The sequence below is a fragment of the Nerophis ophidion genome, linkage group LG18 (assembly GCF_033978795.1).
Source record: "Nerophis ophidion isolate RoL-2023_Sa linkage group LG18, RoL_Noph_v1.0, whole genome shotgun sequence".
Taxonomy (NCBI): Eukaryota; Metazoa; Chordata; class Actinopteri; order Syngnathiformes; family Syngnathidae; genus Nerophis; species Nerophis ophidion.
Window position 1 is genome coordinate 6231814 of NC_084628.1, and position 19071 is coordinate 6250884.

General features: G+C 43.6%; 1 protein-coding gene across 3 annotated transcripts in view; it reads right to left on the reverse strand.

Annotated features, from left to right (window-relative positions):
* Nucleotides 1-19071, reverse strand: part of slc1a5 (solute carrier family 1 member 5) — a 98295-nt gene that overhangs the window by 46962 nt on the left and 32262 nt on the right. The window contains exon 1 of one of the 3 annotated variants that reach the window (XM_061878619.1): nucleotides 4440-5065. The exons of 1 other annotated variant lie outside the window; for it this stretch is intronic. In XM_061878619.1, the coding sequence (XP_061734603.1) occupies nucleotides 4440-4960 (521 nt within the window). In that variant the 5' untranslated portion in view covers nucleotides 4961-5065. Of the gene's footprint in view, nucleotides 1-4439; nucleotides 5066-19071 lie in introns of those variants that run through there. One more of the 3 variants, XM_061878617.1, reaches the window with a different exon arrangement.

A 19071-nucleotide genomic window follows, 5' to 3' on the forward strand; every position in this document is an offset into this window, starting at 1 on the left:
CTATTCGCTCAATAGCTTCAGTTTCTTCTTCAATTTCGTTTTCGCTATCTGCCTCCATACTCCGACCATTTGTTTCAATACATGCGTAATCTGTTGAATCGCTTAAACTGCTGAAATCCGAGTCTGAATCCGAGCTAATGTCGCTATATCTTGCTGTGGTAACCACCATGTTGTTTACATTGGCAGCACCGTATGACGTCACAGGGAAATGGACAGTCGCATCGCAAATAGCGAAAATCAAGAACTTTAAAGCTTTTTTTAGGGATATTCCGGGAGGTGTAAAACTTTGAAAAAAACTTCAAAAAAGAAAACAAGCCACTGGGAACTGATTTTTATTGTTTTTAACCCTTTTGAAATTGTGATAATGTTCCCCTTTAACAATGTTGTAAGCATTTCATTAATCTCGTGCACTTTGCAAATTTGGACACGATCTAACGGCAAAACAGTCTCCCAACACTGCGTAGATGGCATCAAGGCCTATTTATCCAAGCGTGAGGGTTGGGAAACGAAGGTGTTTGGCGAGGGAAGTGTGGATTTAGGCCGGGTGGCCTATTTTAAGTTCCGGGTAACCCTACATTATTATATTTTAGAAATAGTAAACCAAGTTGTGGTCAGTAGTTTAGTCGACGTTTGGTTGATATCAGCACTTCTTTGATTGATTGGTTGAAACTTTTATTAGTAGATTGCACAGTACAGTAAATATTCCATACTATTGACCACTAAATGTGGACCCGACTTAAACAAGTTGAAAAACTTATTCGGGTTTTACCATTTAGTGGTCAATTGTACGGAATATGTACTGTACAATCTACTAATAAAAGTCTCAATCTAAATGGGAACAAGTTTTTCAACTTGTTTAAGTCGGGGTCCACGTTAATCAATTCACGATACAAATATATACTATCAGCATAATACAGTCATCACACAGGTTAATCATCATAGTATATACAAACCCCGTTTCCATATTGTTGGGAAATTGTTTTAGATGTAAATATAAACAGAATACAATGATTTGCAAATCCTTTTCAACCCATATTCAGTTGAATGCACTACAAAGACAACATATTTGATGTTCAAACTCAAACTTTTTTTTTTTTTGCAAATAATAATTGACTTAGAGTTTCATGGCTGCAACATGTGTCAAAGTAGTTGGGAAAGGGCATGTTCACCACTGTGTTACATCACCTTTTCTTTTAAAAACACTCAATAAACGTTTGGGAACTGAGGAAACTAATTGTTGAAGCTTTGAAAGTGGAATTCTTTCCCATTCTTGTTTTATGTAGAGCTTCAGTCGTTCAACAGTCTGGGGTCTCCGCTGTCGTATTTTACGCTTCATAATACGCCACACATTTTCGATATGAGACAGGTCTGGATTGCAGGCGGGCCAGGAAAGTACCCACACTCTTTTTTTTTTACGAAGCCACGCTGTTGTAACACGTGCTGAATGTGACTTGGCATTGTCTTGCTGAAAAAGACAGCGCTTAAATGGGAACATATGTTGTTCCAAAACCTGTATGTACCTTTCAGCATTAATGGTGCCTTCACAGATGTGTAAGTTACCCATGCCTTGGGCACTAATGCACCCCCATACCATCACAGATGCTGGCTTTTGAACTTTGCGTCAATAACAGTCTGGATGGTTCACTTTTCTTTTGGTCCGGATGACACGATGTCGAAGATTTCCAAAAACGCGTAAGCATGTCACCTATCTCGTGCACTTTGCAAATTTGGACGCGATCTTACGGCAAAACAGTCTCCCAACACTGCGTAGATGGCCTCAAGGCCTATTTATCCAAGCGTGAGGGTTGTGAATCGAAGGTGTTTGGCGAGGGAAGTGTGGATTCAGGCCGGGTGGCCTATTTTAAGTTGACCCTACATTATTATATTTTAGAAATAGTAAACCAAGTTGTAGTTTAGTCGTGGATGTACACTGTATAGCAGGGGTGCCCACACTTTTTCTGCAGGCGAGCTACTTTTCAATTGACCAACTCGAGGGGATCTACCTCATTTATATATATCATTTATATTTATTTATTTATGAAAGAGACATTTTTGTAAACAAGTTAAATGTGTTTAATGATAATACAAGCATGTGTAACACATATAGATGTCTTTCTTTCACGAAGACAAGAATATAAGTTGGTGTATTACCTGATTCTGATGACTTGCATTGATTGGAATCAGACAGTAATGATGATAACGCCCACATTTTCAAATGGAGGAGAAAAAAAGTTGTCCTTTCTGTACAATACCACATGAAAGTGGTTGGTTTTTGGCATCTAATTCATCCAGCTTCCATACACTTTACAAGAAAAACATTGGCGGAAAATTCCGTAGCTTGCTTGATTGACATTCACGGCACCCGAGGGTCTTGTGAGATGACGCTGGCTGCTGCCAGTTCATTATTATGAAAAAATGACAGAGAGGAAGGCGAGAAACACTTTTTATTTCAACAGACTTTCGCGCCGTCCCTTCCGTCAAAACTCTAAAGGCTGACTGCACATTTCCTATCTTCACAATAAAAGCCCCGCTTAATGCCAAAATAGGAGTCTCGGAAAGCTGGCGTGCACAAGTGATGTGCACGCCAGCTTTCTGAGGGATCGCTTGTGCACGCCTGTTTTCCGAGACTCTGTATTTAGTTAGCGCAGGCAGCATGAAGCAGGGCTTTTATTGTGAAGATAGGAAATGTGCAGTCGGCCTTTAGAGTTTTGACGGAAGGTACGGCGCGAGAGTCTGTTGAAATAAAAAGTGTTTCTCGCCTTCCTCTCGGTCATATTTTCATAATAATGATCTTGCAGCAGCCAGCGTCATCTCACAAGACCCTCCGGTACCGTGAATGTCATTTAAGTGACGTCTTGGTGAAGATTGATGATCACTAATTTTTAGGTCTATTTTTTTTAAAAGCCTGGCTGGAGATCGACTGACACACCCCCCGCGTTCGACTGGTAGCTCGCGATCGACGTAATGGGCACCCCTGCTGTATAGTAATGAATCCAATAAACATTTGATTTGATCTTCTTTCATCTCTATAATATCGCTAAAATTCGCTCCATTCTGTCCACTAAAGACGCTGAGATCATTATCCATGCATTTGTTACATCTCGTCTCGATTACTGTAACGTATTATTTTCGGGTCTCCCCATGTCTAGCATTAAAAGATTACAGTTGGTACAAAATGCGGCTGCTAGACTTTTGACAAGAACAAGAAAGTTTGATCACATTACACCTGTACTGGCTCACCTGCACTGGCTTCCTGTGCACTTAAGATGTGACTTTAAGGTTTTACTACTTACGTATAAAATACTACACGGTCTAGCTCCATCCTATCTTGCCGATTGTATTGTACCATATGTCCCGGCAAGAAATCTGCGTTCTAAGGACTCCGGCTTATTAGTGATTCCCAAAGCCCAAAAAAAGTCTGCGGGCTATAGAGCGTTTTCCGTTCGGGCTCCAGTACTCTGGAATGCCCTCCCGGTAACAGTTCGAGATGCCACCTCAGTAGAAGCATTTAAGTCTCACCTTAAAACTCATTTGTATACTCTAGCCTTTAAATAGACTCCCTTTTTAGACCAGTTGATCTGCCGTTTCTTTTCTTTTTCTTCTATGTCCCACTCTCCCTTGTGGAGGGGGTCCGGTCCGATCCGGTGGCCATGTACTGCTTGCCTGTGTATCGGCTGGGGACATCTCTGCGCTGCTGATCCGCCTCCGCTTGGGATGGTTTCCTGCTGGCTCCACTGTGAACGGGACCCTCGCTACTGTGTTGGATCCGCTTTGGACTGGACTCTCGCGACTGTGTTGGATCCATTATGGATTGAACTTTCACAGTATCATGTTAGACCCGCTCGACATCCATTGCTTTCCTCCTCTCCAAGGTTCTCATAGTCATCATTGTCACCGACGTCCCACTGGGTGTGAGTTTTCCTTGCCCTTATGTGGGCCTACAGAGGATGTCGTAGTGGTTTGTGCAGCCCTTTGAGACACTAGTGATTTAGGGCTATATAAGTAAACATTGATTGATTGATAATGATTGATTTTTGATTTGACATTACATTTGCTAATTGCGCCCATTGGTACTGTGCTTACAACAACAACAAGGCACCTCAGTTCCTGTTCTGACGTCAGCAAAGGTGTGTTCATGGTTGTTGTTTTTTAGGAAACTGGGCTGTGAGGTTTCATCATTTTTTACGCACCACGTGTGTAAAAAAAAAAAGGGACTTATGTGGTTTATTTCAACATATTAAACGTAAAGACGACTTGTGTCCAATGACACCTCTCTCTCTCTCCCAGGTGGTTAATTTAGCTCCGCAGGTAACATGAGATGATGATGCAACTGCTGTTATAATTGCGTCTACAAGCGACTTCAAGGACGCTTTGTTGTGCCATGTGGCTTCTTTTCACTACGACGCGTGGATAAAAGGAATTAATATTCAAAGACTCACCGGATCAGATCTAAAAAGGAGTCTATGACCTCTTTGGACTCCGGCACGCTGTCGTCCGCGTCGGCCAGCGTGGGCTTGGTCATCGCCACCGAGCCCGGGTTGATGATGAAGGCCATCACGACCCCGATGGTCGAGGCAACGAGCGTGGTGACCAGGAAGAAGAGCATCGCCCACCCGCCTAACTTCCCCAGGGCTTTGGGGTCGATGCTGGCCGCCCCGGACACTAGACTGCACACCACCAGGGGGATGATGATCATCTTCAGCAGGCGGATGAGCAGCTCGCCGGGGAAGCCGATGTAGATGACCTGGGTGCGGGTCAGCGCCACGTTGCGCACGCCGAGCCCGATGAAGACGCCGATGATGACGCCGACCACGGTGAGAATGACCAGCAAATTGGCCGCCACTATTCGCTTCACGCGGCGGGAAAGAGGCTCCTGGTTGCTGCGGCGAGCGTGGGACGGGCCGTGGGCTAAGGGGTCCTCCCCGTTGGACGTCCTGACTTCCTCTAACTTGTCGGCCATTGTTGATTTTAAAAAAATAAATACAAATAAAAGTCGTTCCGGTAGAGTTCCGACGGAGAGTGTAAGCACGAGGGCTCGCGTGAGTGAGTGAGTTCGGTTTTAACTGTGAACCGTTCCGTGACCCCGCCCATTACGTCACGAAAGGGGCGTGTGACGTCAGCGTTCTTTCAACGACCGTCTATTAACGCTTCCTTTTACTTGGAATGAGTCATTGAAAATATAGATTACACTTCCTTTTACTTTGAATCCATCCATTGATTGATTGATTGAGACTTTTAGATTGTAAAGTTAACCGTGTTTCTTTGAAATGCCGCAGGGCATATAGTATGCGCCTGCCTTGAACTACTGCCGGGTCAAACTCCATCCATTTTTTTACCGCTTATTCCCTTATTCCCAAACGCATGGATAATGATCTCAGCGTCTTTAGTGGACAGAATGGAGCGAATTTTAGCGATATTATAGAGATGAAAGAAGATCAAATCAAATGTTTATTGGATTCATTACTATACAGCAGGGGTGCCCATTACGTCGATCGCGAGCTACCAGTCTACCGCGGGGGGTGTGTCAGTCGATCTCCAGCCAGGCTTTTAAAAAAAATAGACCTAAAAATTAGTGATCATCAATCTTCACCAAGACGTCACTTAAATGACATTCACGGTACCGGAGGGTCTTGTGAGATGACGCTGGCTGCTGCAAGATCATTATTATGAAAATATGACCGAGAGGAAGGCGAGAAACACTTTTTATTTCAACAGACTCTCGCGCCGTACCTTCCGTCAAAACTCTAAAGGCCGACTGCACATTTCCTATCTTCACAATAAAAGCCCTGCTTCATGCTGCCTACGCTAACTAAATACAGAGTCTCGGAAAACTGGCGTGCACAAGCGGTCCCTCAGAAAGCTGGCGTGCACATCACTTGTGCACGCCAGCTTTCCGAGACTCTTATTTTGTTAGCGCAGGCAGCATGAAGCAGGGCTTTTATTGTGAAGGTAGGAAATGTGCAGTCGGCCTTTAGAGTTTTGACGGAAGGGACGGCGCGAAAGTCTGTTGAAATAAAAAGTGTTTCTCGCCTTCCTCTCTGTCATTTTTTCATAATAATGAACTGGCAGCAGCCAGCGTCATCTCACAAGACCCTCGGGTGCCGTGAATGTCAATCAAGCAAGCTACGGAATTTGCCGCCAATGTTTTTCTTGTAAAGTGTATGGAAGCTGGATGAATTAGATGCCAAAAACCAACCACTTTCATGTGGTATTGTACAGAAAGGACAACTTTTTTTCTCCTCCATTTGAAAATGTGGGCGTTATCATCATTACTGTCTGATTCCAATCAATGCAAGTCATCAGAATCAGGTAATACACCAACTTATATTCTTGTCTTTGTGAAAGAAAGACATCTATATGTGTTACACATGCTTGTATTATCATTAAACACATTTAACTTGTTTACAAAAATGTCTCTTTCATAAATAAATAAATATAAATGATATATATAAATGAGGTAGATCCCCTCGAGTTGGTCAATTGAAAAGTAGCTCGCCTGCAGAAAAAGTGTGGGCACCCCTGCCTTAGAGCAGTGGTTCTCAACCTTTTTTCAGTGATGTACCCCCTGTGAACATTTTTTTTAATTCAAGTGCCCCTTAATCAGAGCAAAGCATTTTTGGTGGAAAAAAAGAGATAAAAAAGTAAAATACCGCACTATGTGAATTATATGTTTGTGGATGTTGTTGATAAATGGTTTTTGCTTTGCATGGAAGGGCTTTAACTTGCACTTACAGATGTAGCGACAAACTGTATTTACTGACAGTGGTTTTCTGAAGTGTTCCTGAGCCTATGTGGTGATATCCTTTAGAGATTGATGTCGGTTTTTGATACAGTGCCGTCTGAGGGATCGAAGGTTACGGTCATTCAATATTGGTTTCCGGCCATGCCGCTTACGTGGAGAGATTTCTCCAGATTCGCTGAACCTTTTGATGATATTATGGAGCGTAGATGTTGAAATCCCTAAATTTCTTGCAATCGCACTTTGAGAAACGTTCTTCTTAAACTGTTTGACTATTTGCTCACGCAGTCGTGGACAAAGGGGTGTACCTCGCCCCATCCTTTCTTGTGAAAAAATGAGCATTTTTTGGGAAGCTGTTTTTATACCCAATCATGGCACCCACCTGTTCCCAATTAGCCTGCACACCTGTGGGATATTCCACATAAGTGTTTGATGAGCATTCCTCAACTTTATCAGTATTTATTGCCACCTTTCCCAACTTCTTTGTCACGTGTTGCTGGCATCAAATTCTAAAGTTAATGATTATTTAAAAAAAAAAAATGTTTATCAGTTTGAACATCAAATATGTTGTCTTTGTAGCATATTCAACTGAATATGGGTTGGAAATTATTTGCAAATCATTGTAGTCCGTTTATATTTACATCCAACACACTTTCCCAATTTATATGGAAACGGGGTTTGTAGAACTGAACTGCTTGCAAAGTAAACAGAAAGTTTACTGAATTGTCTTTGTTAAACACTTTCCCTTAATATTGTACAAGAACAATTTCCCGTGTGGATCATTAAAGTTTGTCCAAGTCTAAGTCTAAGATAAGAGGGCCTGGGAGTGGCTCGCTTGGTAGTATGACAACAATAACCTTTTAGAAGATTGTCAAAGACATTGTCAATTATGGAGATGTATCGAGCAGCGTTTAGATCTACACCAGGGGTGTCAAACTCAAATACAGAGAGGGCCAAAATCTAAAACTGAACAAAGCCGCGGGCAAGGTTGAACAAATTTACCTTTTAATAGGGACCCAAACGAGTTTTGCATTGAATATTGAACAAGCAAGGCTTATATAACTTTATATAAAATCGAGTAACAAATAATAAAAATAATAAAAAAATATCAATGGCATATCAAATATAATTTAAATACAAATTGAATGCCTCTTTTCTATTTGCAGCCTTCTGAGGTAAATATCAAAATAACATTTTTCCACAGGCTAATAATAAATTTGAAAGTAAAATAACAATAAGGAATGAATCAAACATTCAAGCCTTGAAGTAGCAAGAGAAAGTGAATGATGAAAATGTTAATTATTGTTCAGTTTGCTACACTGATTTGCTTTAACAACGCTTATACAACCTAATAGTGTAAAATCTACTTTCAAAAAACAAACGAAAAAACATCACAGAAATCAATCAATCAATCAATGTTTACTTATATAGCTCTAAATCACTAGTGTCTCAAAGGGCTGCACAAACCACTACGACATCCTCGGTAGGCCCACATAAGGGCAAGGAAAACTCACACCCAGTGGGACGTCGGTGACAATGATGACTATGAGAACCTTGGAGAGGAGGAAAGCAATGGATGTCTAACATGATACTGTGAAAGTTCAATCCATAATGGATCCAACACAGTCGCGAGAGTCCAGTCCAAAGCGGATCCAACACAGCAGCGAGAGTCCCGTTCACAGCGGAGCCAGCAGGAAACCATCCCAAGCGGAGGCGGATCAGCAGCGCAGAGATGTCCCCAGCCGATACACAGGCAAGCAGTACATGGCCACCGGATCGGACCGGACCCCCTCCACAAGGGAGAGTGGGACATAGAAGAAAAAGAAAAGAAACGGCAGATCAACTGGTCTAAAAAGGGAGTCTATTTAAAGGCTAGAGTATACAAATGAGTTTTAAGGTGAGACTTAAATGCTTCTACTGAGGTGGCATCTCGAACTGTTACCGGGAGGGCATTCCAGAGTACTGGAGCCCGAAATGAAAAAGCTCTATAGCCCGCAGACTTTTTTTGGGCTTTGGGAATCACTAATAAGCCGGAGGCCTTTGAACGCAGATTTCTTGCCGGGACATATGGTACAATACAATCGGCAAGATAGGATGGAGCTAGACCGTGTAGTATTTTATACGTAAGTAGTAAAACCTTAAAGTCACATCTTAAGTGCACAGGAAGCCAGTGCAGGTGAGCCAGTACAGGTATATATGTATGTATATATGTATATAAAGGTATATACAGTACAGGCGTAATGTGATCAAACTTTCTTGTTCTTGTCAAAAGTCTAGCAGCCGCATTTTGTACCAACTGTAATCTTTTAATGTTAGACATGGGGAGACCCGAAAATAATACGTTACAGTAATCGAGACGAGACGTAACAAACGCATGGATAATGACCTCGGCGTCTTTAGTGGACAGAATGGAGCGAATTTTAGCGATATTACGGAGATGAAAGAAGGCCGTTTTAGTAACGCTTTTAATGTGTGACTCAAAGGAGAGAGTTGGGTCGAAGATAACACCCAGATTCTTTACCGTGTCGCCTTGTTTAATTGTTTGGTTGTCAAATGTTAGAGTTGTATTATTAAATAGAGGTCGGTGTCTAGCAGGACCGATAATCAGCATTTCCGTTTTTTTGGCGTTGAGTTGCAAAAAGTTAGCGGACATCCATTGTTTAATTTCATTAAGACACGCCTCCAGCTGACTACAATCCGGCATGTTGGTCAGCTTTAGGGGCATGTAGAGTTGGGTGTCATCAGCATAACAGTGAAAGCTAACACCGTATTCAAATAAAAACATTTAAATAAAAAAAATGTAATGCCTCTTTTGTATTTGCAGCCTTCTGAAGTAAATATCAACATTAACCTTTTCCACTAGCTAATAAATTTGAAAATAAAATAACAATGTGGTGGTTGGGGTTTGGTGGTACCGGGGGTGGATATTGTAGCGTCCCGGAAGAGTTAGTGCTGCAAGGGATTCCGGGTATTTGTTCTGTTCTCCCGAATTGTGTGTCATTTTTGTTTGGTCAGGGTTCACAGTGTGGCGCATATTTGTAACGATGTTAAAGTTGTTTATACGACCACTCTCAGTGTGACCTGTATGGCTGTTGATCAAATATGCCCTGCATTCACTTTTGTGTGTGTGTGTGTGTGTGTACAAGCGGCATTTACTATGTGACTTGGCCGGCACGCTGTATGTATAGACGAAAAGCGGACGTGACGACAGGTTGTGGAGAACGACTCCAATATTGTTGTCCGGGGAGAAATTCGGGAGAATGGTTGTCCCGGGAGATTTTCGGGAGGGGCACTGAACTTTGGGAGTCTCCCGGGAAAATCAGGAGGCCAGATTTGGCCCGCGGGCCAGAGTTTGACACCCATGATCTACACTAGACAACGCCTTCCTGGTGTGAGGAAATTAGTTACAGTCTAATTTGCTTCAAGATAAATCCAGCTGACATGTTTGCAATATTGCATCACACAGTACGTAATGTACTCATACTGCCATAATATTAGGTACATCTCTATAATCATATCCACTAAGATGGAAAAAAAAAAGAGTGGGTCTTTATGAAGTCATTAACAAAGCTTTGGTATTGGATCTCTGAAATTAATTTGTGCCGAATAAAGTGTCCATCATCTTCCGTTTGTCATTATCTCACATGACATATTACTATCGTCTGCTGGTTCGTTTTTGCTTTGTTTGATCTGTGCTACAAAATACGGGCAAAACACGAACTTTCCAAAAAAACGTAATAAAACAAAAATCAAGAGGTGCACGGCAAAAAGTGGAGTTAAAGGGGAACATTATCACAATTTCTGAAGGGTCAAAACCAATAAAAATCCGTTCCCAGTGGCTTATTTTATTTTTCAAAGTTTTTCTCAAAATTTTACCCGTCACGCAATATCCCGAAAAACGGCTTTAAAGTTCCGTCGTTATATCCACCCGTCCATCATCCTGTGACGTCACAGCGTGACCACACAGAAACAAACGTGGCGGATAGCACAGAAAGGTAGAGCGATTTTAGCTCGGATTCAGACTCGGATTTCAGCGCCGTAAGCGATTCAACAGATTAGGCATGTATTGAAACGGATGGTTGGAGTTCGGAGGCAGGTACCGAAAACGAAATTAAAGAAGAAACAGAAACTGTTGAGCCATATCACGACAGACCGCGGCAAGGGAGGAAGCGCGGACGAATTCGGCGATCGCCTTCTAACCAACGATTGGTGTGTGTTTGTTTGGCATTAAATGTGGGTGGAGGCAAAGGCTGGATGCAAATATAGCTACAAATGAGGCATAATGATGCAATATGTACATACAGGTAGCCTAAATAGCATGTTAGCATCGATTAGCTTGCAGTCATGCCGTGACCAAATATGTCTGATTAGCACACTCCACATAGGTCAATAACATTAACAAAACTAATCTTTGAGTCACACATTAAAAGCGTTACTAAAACGGCCTTCTTTCATCTCCGTAATATCGCTAACATTCGCTCCATTCTGTCCACTAAAGACGCCGAGATCATTATCCATGCGTTTGTTACGTCTCGTCTCGATTACTGTAACGTATTATTTTCGGGTCTCCCCATGTCTAGCATTAAAAGATTACAGTTGGTACAAAATGCGGCTGCTAGACTTTTGACAAGAACAAGAAAGTTTGATCACATTACGCCTGTACTGGCTCACCTGCACTGGCTTCCTGTGCACTTAAGATGTGACTTTAAGGTTTTACTACTTACGTATAAAATACTACACGGTCTAGCTCCATCCTATCTTGCCGATTGTATTGTACCATATGTCCCGGCAAGAAATCTGCGTTCAAAAGACTCCGGCTTATTAGTGATTCCTAGAGCCCAAAAAAAGTCTGCGGGCTATGGAGCGTTTTCCGTTCGGGCTCCAGCACTCTGGAATGCCCTCCCGGTAACAGTTCGAGATGCTACCTCAGTAGAAGCATTTAAGTCTCACCTTAAAACTCATCTGTATACTCTAGCCTTTAAATAGACCTCCTTTTTAGACCAGTTGATCTGCCGCTTCTTGAGGGGGTCCGGTCCGATGACCATGGATGAAGTACTGGCTGTCCAGAGTCGAGACCCAGGATGGACCGCTCGTCGGGACCCAGGATGGACCGCTCGCCTGTATCGGTTGGGGACATCTCTACGCTGCTGATCCGCCTCCGCTTGAGATGGTTTCCTGTGGATGGGACTCTGGCTGCTGTCTTGGATCCGCTTGAACTGAACTCTCGCGGCTGTGTTGGAGCCACTATGGATTGAACTTTCACAGTATCATGTTAGACCCGCTCGACATCCATTGCTTTCGGTCCCCTAGAGGGGGGGGGGGGGGGGGGGGGGGGGTTGCCCACATCTGAGGTCCTCTCCAAGGTTTCTCATAGTCAGCATTGTCACTGGCGTCCCACTGGATGTGAATTCTCCCTGCCCACTGGGTGTGAGTTTTCCTTGCCCTTTTGTGGGTTCTTCCGAGGATGTTGTAGTCGTAATGATTTGTGCAGTCCTTTGAGACATTTGTGATTTGGGGCTATATAAATAACGAATTTATTGATTGATTGATCTTTGTGATTTCGTAGACTTTATCGTTGGAAATGCATCTGCTTTGAGCGTCGCAGGATATCCACATTCTTGCCATCTCTGTCGTAGCATAGCTGTCGTCGGTAAAGTGTACCAAACAAACGAGGGACTTTCGCATCTTTTGACCACCGTTGCAACTTGAATCCCTCCCTGTTGGTGTTGTTACACCCTCCGACAACACACCAACGAGGCATGAAGTCTCCAAGGTACGGGAAAACAGTCTAACAAACGGAAAATAACACATCTGATTTGACATGGTGTGAGAAAAGTGTTTGAGAAAATGGCGAATCGCTTCACGATGTGATGTCACGGGTGAAAGGTCATTGCTCCGACAGGCGAACAATTGAAAGGCGTTTAAATCGCCAAATTCACCCTTTTAGAGTTCGGAAAGCGGTTAAAATTACATACGGTCTTTTTTCTGCAACATCAAGGTATATATTGACGCTTACATAAGTCTGGTGATAATGTTCCCCTTTAAAGAAAAAGCAAGGCCAGCAACACACGTCCTTCTTATGAATTTAATATAAACTGCACAGGCGCTACCAAACAGACCGGTTTCGACAAGGTCTTTGTCATTGAAGTGAAGGGAATTATAATTATATAGCGCTTTTCTCTAGTGAGTCAAAGCACTTTTACATAGTGAAACCCAATATCTAAGTTACATTCAAACCAGTGTGGGTGGCACTGGGAGCAGGTGGGTAAAGTGTCTTGCCCAAGGACACAACGGCAGTGACTAGGATGGCGGAAGCGGGGATCGAACCTGGAACCATCGGGTTGCTGGCACGGCCACTCTACCAACCGAGCTATGCCGCCCCAGTGTGCAATTTTTTTTTTTACAGGAAGTGATGCACTTAAATAGTCACAGAGCCACTTCAAAAATGAAAGTGGACAAATAATAGACACAATGGAAAAATGTACAAAATAAATCAAAGTACGGTATCATAGGAAAATAAAGTAATAAAAAAATAAATAAATAAAATAAACAAAAAAAATGAAAAAACTTGATAAAAATGTTTTTAAAATATTGAATAAAAATATTACTAAAAATAATAAAATAATAAACCATCCATCCATCCATCTTCTTCCGCTTATCCGAGGTTGGGTCGCGGGGGCAACAGCCTAAGCAGGGAAACCCAGACTTCCCTCTCCCCAGCCACTTCGTCTAGCTCTTCCCGGGGGATCCCGAGGCGTTCCCAGGCCAGCCGGGAGACATAGTCTTCCCAACGTGTCCTGGGTCTTCCCCGTGGCCTCCTACCGGTTGGACATGCCCTAAACACCTCCCTAGGGAGGCGTTCGGGTGGCATCCTGACCAGATGCCCGAACCACCTCATCTGGCTCCTCTCCATGTGAAGGAGCAGCGGCTTTACTTTGAGTTCCTCCCGGATGGCAGAGCTCCTCACCCTATCTCTAAGGGAGAGCCCCGCCACCCGGCGGAGGAAACTCATTTCGGCCGCTTGTACCCGTGATCTTGTCTTTTTGGTCATAGGTGAGGATGGGAACGTAGATCGATCGGTAAATTGAGAGCTTTGCCTTCCGGCTCAGCTCCTTCTTCACCACAACGGATCGGTACAACGTCCGCATTACTGAAGACGCCGCACCGATCCGCCTGTCGATCTCACGATCCACTCTTCCCTCACTCGTGAACAAGACTCCTAGGTACTTGAACTCCTCCACTTGGGGCAGGGTCTCCTCCCCAACCCGGAGATGGCATTCCACCCTTTTCCGGGAGAGAACCATGGACTCGGACTTGGAGGTGCTGATTCTCATTCCGGTCGCTTCACACTCGGCTGCGAACCGATCCAGTGAGAGCTGAAGATCCCGGTCAGATGAAGCCATCAGGACCACATCATCTGCAAAAAGCAGACACCTAATCCTGCGGCCACCAAACCGGAACCCCTCAACGCCTTGACTGCGCCTAGAAATTCTGTCCTGTCTAGGCGCGGAAATAATAAACTATAATAACAATAATAAAACAAGTATTATATTTATTTTTAAATGTACTAAAAAATGTGTGGACAACCATTATAATAAATGTGCTTTAAAAAGTTAAAGTACCAATGATTGTCACACACATACTAGATGTGGCGTAATTATTCTCTGCATTTGACCCATCACCCTTGATCACCCCCTGGGAGGTGAGGGGAGCAGTGAGCGGCAGTGGTGGCCGCGCCCAAGAATAATTTTTGGTGATTCAACCCCCAATTCCAACCCTTGATGCAGAGTGCCAAATAGGAAGGTAATTCCACTATTAATCACAGTGTTGAAAATAACGTTCAATATATAAAACATTCTCATGCTTTTTTTATGTTTAAGAAGTTGCGTTAATGGTAAGAAGTTATTTATTTATTATTGGTTAGTGTGGGTCTCGCCCTCCTGGGGGTTCTTCAGACCACCAAGCACTGACATGAGAGCCTGTTTCAGGATTACTATATTGTTTTATTTTTCAATAAGTCTCTCAGTGTAACGCCGGTTCGGCATCGTGGTACCGGGTTCGATTCCCTCGAGGATGCGTCAAACGAAGAACACAACAAAGGTAAGATCTAACAAATTTATCAACAAAAAGGGAGCTCTGAACAAAAACACTGGAGCTAATAAAAAGGGAAACAAAAGCCGCTAGCGTGAAAGCTAGGAAATATAAAGAACTAAGATTTGGCACGATGGCACAAAAAAATGAAAACAAAGATGATTAGCATGTGAGCTAAAGATGACAACAAAGTGGCTTCGCTAATGAGCTAGCCGGAAAAACATACCTGACGTTACTTGTTGCATGTGAGCAAATTAGAGTCCCAGAAAGAATAAACAGAAGAGGCTGGCTTATAAAGGGAAGGTAATTAGCAGTGAACAGGTGTGCAGGAACCGGGAGTAACAGCTGAAACTAATAAGTAACCATGGTGATGGACTAAACGGGAAATAAACGGATCAGACGTAGAATGAGAACAAAGAGGGAAAAATAAACAATAATATTTGAAGATCCGAGTCACGGATCGCAACACTCAGTTGTTTTCCAGCAATTGTATTTTTCTCTTTCGTTCTCGCTCGCGCTCTGGCTCCAGCTCCAACCCCGTCTCCCCTCCTGGCTGATGCTTACAGTATAACAGAGCGACATGTTATTAGATATCAAGGCCCAGGTGGGCCCATCTACACACCTGTGGCTGATTTCGAGGCCGGTCCTGGCAACACCCCGCTTCGCTGCAGGCCCGCAGCCCACGACCCCTCCACAGTTAGCTTCATAATAACAATGTTAATACAAAGAATAGAAATATTGGTCTTACTTAAAAATGCACGCGTTTAGTTGTGTTCAGTGTTAAAAAAACACATTATATGGCTCTTACAGAAATACATTTTAAAATATTTGGCTTCTTGGCTCTCTCAGCCAAAAAGGTTCCCGACCCCTGTCTTAGCCATTATGGACAACACCTCCCACCCACTACACTTGGACCTTGCGGAGAGAATGAGCACGTTCAGTGGAAGGCTCACGCTCCCAAAATGCAACACGGAACGACACAGGAGGTCCTTCATACCGACAGCCATCAGACTATAATGCATATGTAAAATACATGTAGAATATATTTATATTATTCATATATTATATATAATATATTATATTCATTTATTATTATCATTGTTTATTGTGAGCGAACTGTGGTGCTGAATTTCCCCCAGGGATCAATAAAGTACATTCTATTCTATTCTATTCAAATAACAAATAAATAAATGGGTTGTATTTGTATAGCGCTTTTCTACCTTCAAGGTACTCAAAGCGCTTTGACACTACTTCCACATTTACCCATTCACACACTGATGGAGGGAGCTGCCATGCAAGGCGCCAACCAGCACCCATCAGGAGCAAGGGTGCGTTCAAAGGACTCCGGCTTATTAGTGATCCCCAAAGCCCAAAAAAAGTCTGCGGGCTATAGAGCGTTTTCCGTTCGGGCTCCAGTACTCTGGAATGCCCTCCCGGTAACAGTTCGAGATGCCACCTCAGTAGAAGCATTTAAGTCTCACCTTAAAACTCATTTGTATACTCTAGCCTTTAAATAGACTCCCTTTTTAGACCAGTTGATCTGCCGTTTCTTTTCTTTTTCTTCTATGTCCCACTCTCCTTTGTGGAAGGAGTCCGGTCCGATCCGGTGGCCATGTACTGCTCGCCTGTGTATCGGCTGGGGACATCTCTGCGATGCTGATCCGCCTCCGCTTGGGATGGTTTCCTGCTGGCTCCGCTGTGAACGGGACTCTCGCTGCTGTGTTGGATCCGCTTTGGACTGGACTCTCGCGACTGTGTTGGATCCATTATGGATTGAACTTTCACAATATCATGTTCTCATAGTCATCAGTATCATCAGTATCACAGTATCATGTTCTCATAGTCATCATTGTCACCGACGTCCCACTGGGTCATTATTGTCACCGACGTCCCACTGGGTGTGAGTTTTCCTTGCCCTTATGTGGGCCTACCGAGGATGTCGTAGTGGTCTGTGCAGCCCTTTGAGACACTAGTGATTCAGGGCTATATAAGTAAACATTGATTGATTGATTGAAGTGTCTTGCTCAGGACACAACGGACATGACGAGGTTGGTATTAGGTGGGATTTGAACCAGAGACCCTCGGGTTGCGCACGGCCACTCTGCCACTGCGCCACGCCGTCCCCAACGCCCACTTTGTTTGTATTAATTTCTTCTCCTCAACTGCACCGCTTAAGCTCCAAAACCCAAAACCAGTGAAGTTGGCACGTTGTGTAAATCGTAAATAAAAACAAAATACAATGATTCGCTAATCCTTTTCAACTTATATTCAACCGAATACATTTCAAAGACAAGCTACTGAACGTTCAAACTGGAAAACTGTTATTTTTTGGGGAATTCGATGCCTGCGACGTGTTTTAAAAAAAAGCTGGCACAAGTGGCAAAAAAGACTGAGGAAGTTGGAGAATGCTCGTCAAACACTTATTTGGAAAATCTCACAGGTGAACGGGCTGATTGGGAACAGGTGGGTGCCATGATGCTCAGTCATCAAAAGGAAATCAATCAATCAATCAATCAATGTTTACTTATATAGCCCTAAATCACTAGTGTCTCAAAGGGCTGCACAAACCACCACGACATCCTCGGTAGGCCCACATAAGGGCAAGGAAAACTCACACCCAGTGGGACGTCGGTGACAATGATGACTATGAGAAACCTTGGAGAGGACTAAAGCAATGGATGTCGAGCGGGTCTAACATGATACTGTGAAAGTTCAATCCATAATGGATCCAACACAGTCGCGAGAGTCCAGTCCAAAGCGGATCCAACACAGCAGCGAGAGTCCCATTCATAGCAGAGCCAGCAGGAAACCATCCCAAGCGGAGGCGGATCAGCAGCGCAGAGATGTCCCCAGCCGATACACAGGCAAGCAGTACATGGCCACCGGATCGGACCGGACCCCCTCCACAAGGGAGAGTGGATTAAGTAAAGAAATTAAACATTGTACTGATATGATCCACTTTAAGAGGATGTTCAAATTAATAGTGCTTACAAAGTACAAAGAAGAAGAATTAGGAGAAGCACTTTCAACCTTATTGAAAATAAGATATTCTTCATCTCAGTATGTTGGTAATGACTGAATTAATTAATTACGTGTTACAGAACTGTTGTATTACTCATTCACGGATGTCATTTTGATATTTTGCTGTAAGGAGAGTCAGTAGATGTATGTATGTATGTATTTGTGGGCGCTCTGACGTGGGAAAGGGGGAGGATTAAATAAGCTTTGCTTCTTCCTACTCCTTTTCGGACATGATGCGATGTAAGCTGATACGAAACTGTGTGATGTATTGTGTTGTAAATGTGCTCATGTTCGAAATAAACTATGAAAAGAAAAGAAAGAAATGTGTAAGCAAATCATCCAACACTTTAAAAAATAACATTTCTCAAAGCGCTATTGCAAGGAATTTAGGGATTTCACCATCTACGGTCCGTAATATCATCAAAAGGTTCAGAGAATCTGGAGAAATCATTGGCCGTAACATTGAATCCTTGTGACCTTCAATCCCTCAGGCGATACTGCATCAAAAAACAACATCAGTTTGTAAATGATATCACCACATGGGCTCAGGAACACTTCAGAAAACCACCCTCAGTAACTACAGTTTGTAAGTGCAAGTTAAAATTCTACTATACAAACCCGACCCGATCGGGTTGTACCGATCCGTTGTGGTGAAGAAGGAGCTGAGCCGGAAGGCAAAGCTCTCAATTTACCGGTCGATCTACGTTCCCATCCTCACCTATGGTCATGAGCTTTGGGTCATGACCGAAAGGATAAGATCACGGGTACAAGCGGCCCAAATGAGTTTCCTCCGCCGTGTGGCGGGGCTCTCCCTTAGAGATAGGGTGAGAAGCTCTGCCATCCGGGAGGAACTCAAAGTAAAGCTGCTGCTCCTCCACATCGAGAGGAGCCAGATGAGGTGGTTCGGGCATCTGGTCAGGATGCCACCCGAACGCCTCCCTAGGGAGGTGTTTAGGGCACGTCCAACCGGTAGGAGGCCACGCGGAAGACCCAGGACACGTTGGGAAGACTATGTCTCCCGGCTGGCCTGGGAACGCCAGGGAAGAGCTAGACGAAGTGGCTGGGGAGAGGGAAGTCTGGGTTTCCCTGCTTAGGCTGTTGCCCCCGCGACCCGACCTCGGATAAGCGGAAGATGATGGATGGATGGATATACAAAGCGAATGCCATTTATCAACAACACCCAGAAACGCCGCCCGCTTTGCTGGGCCCAAGCTCATCTA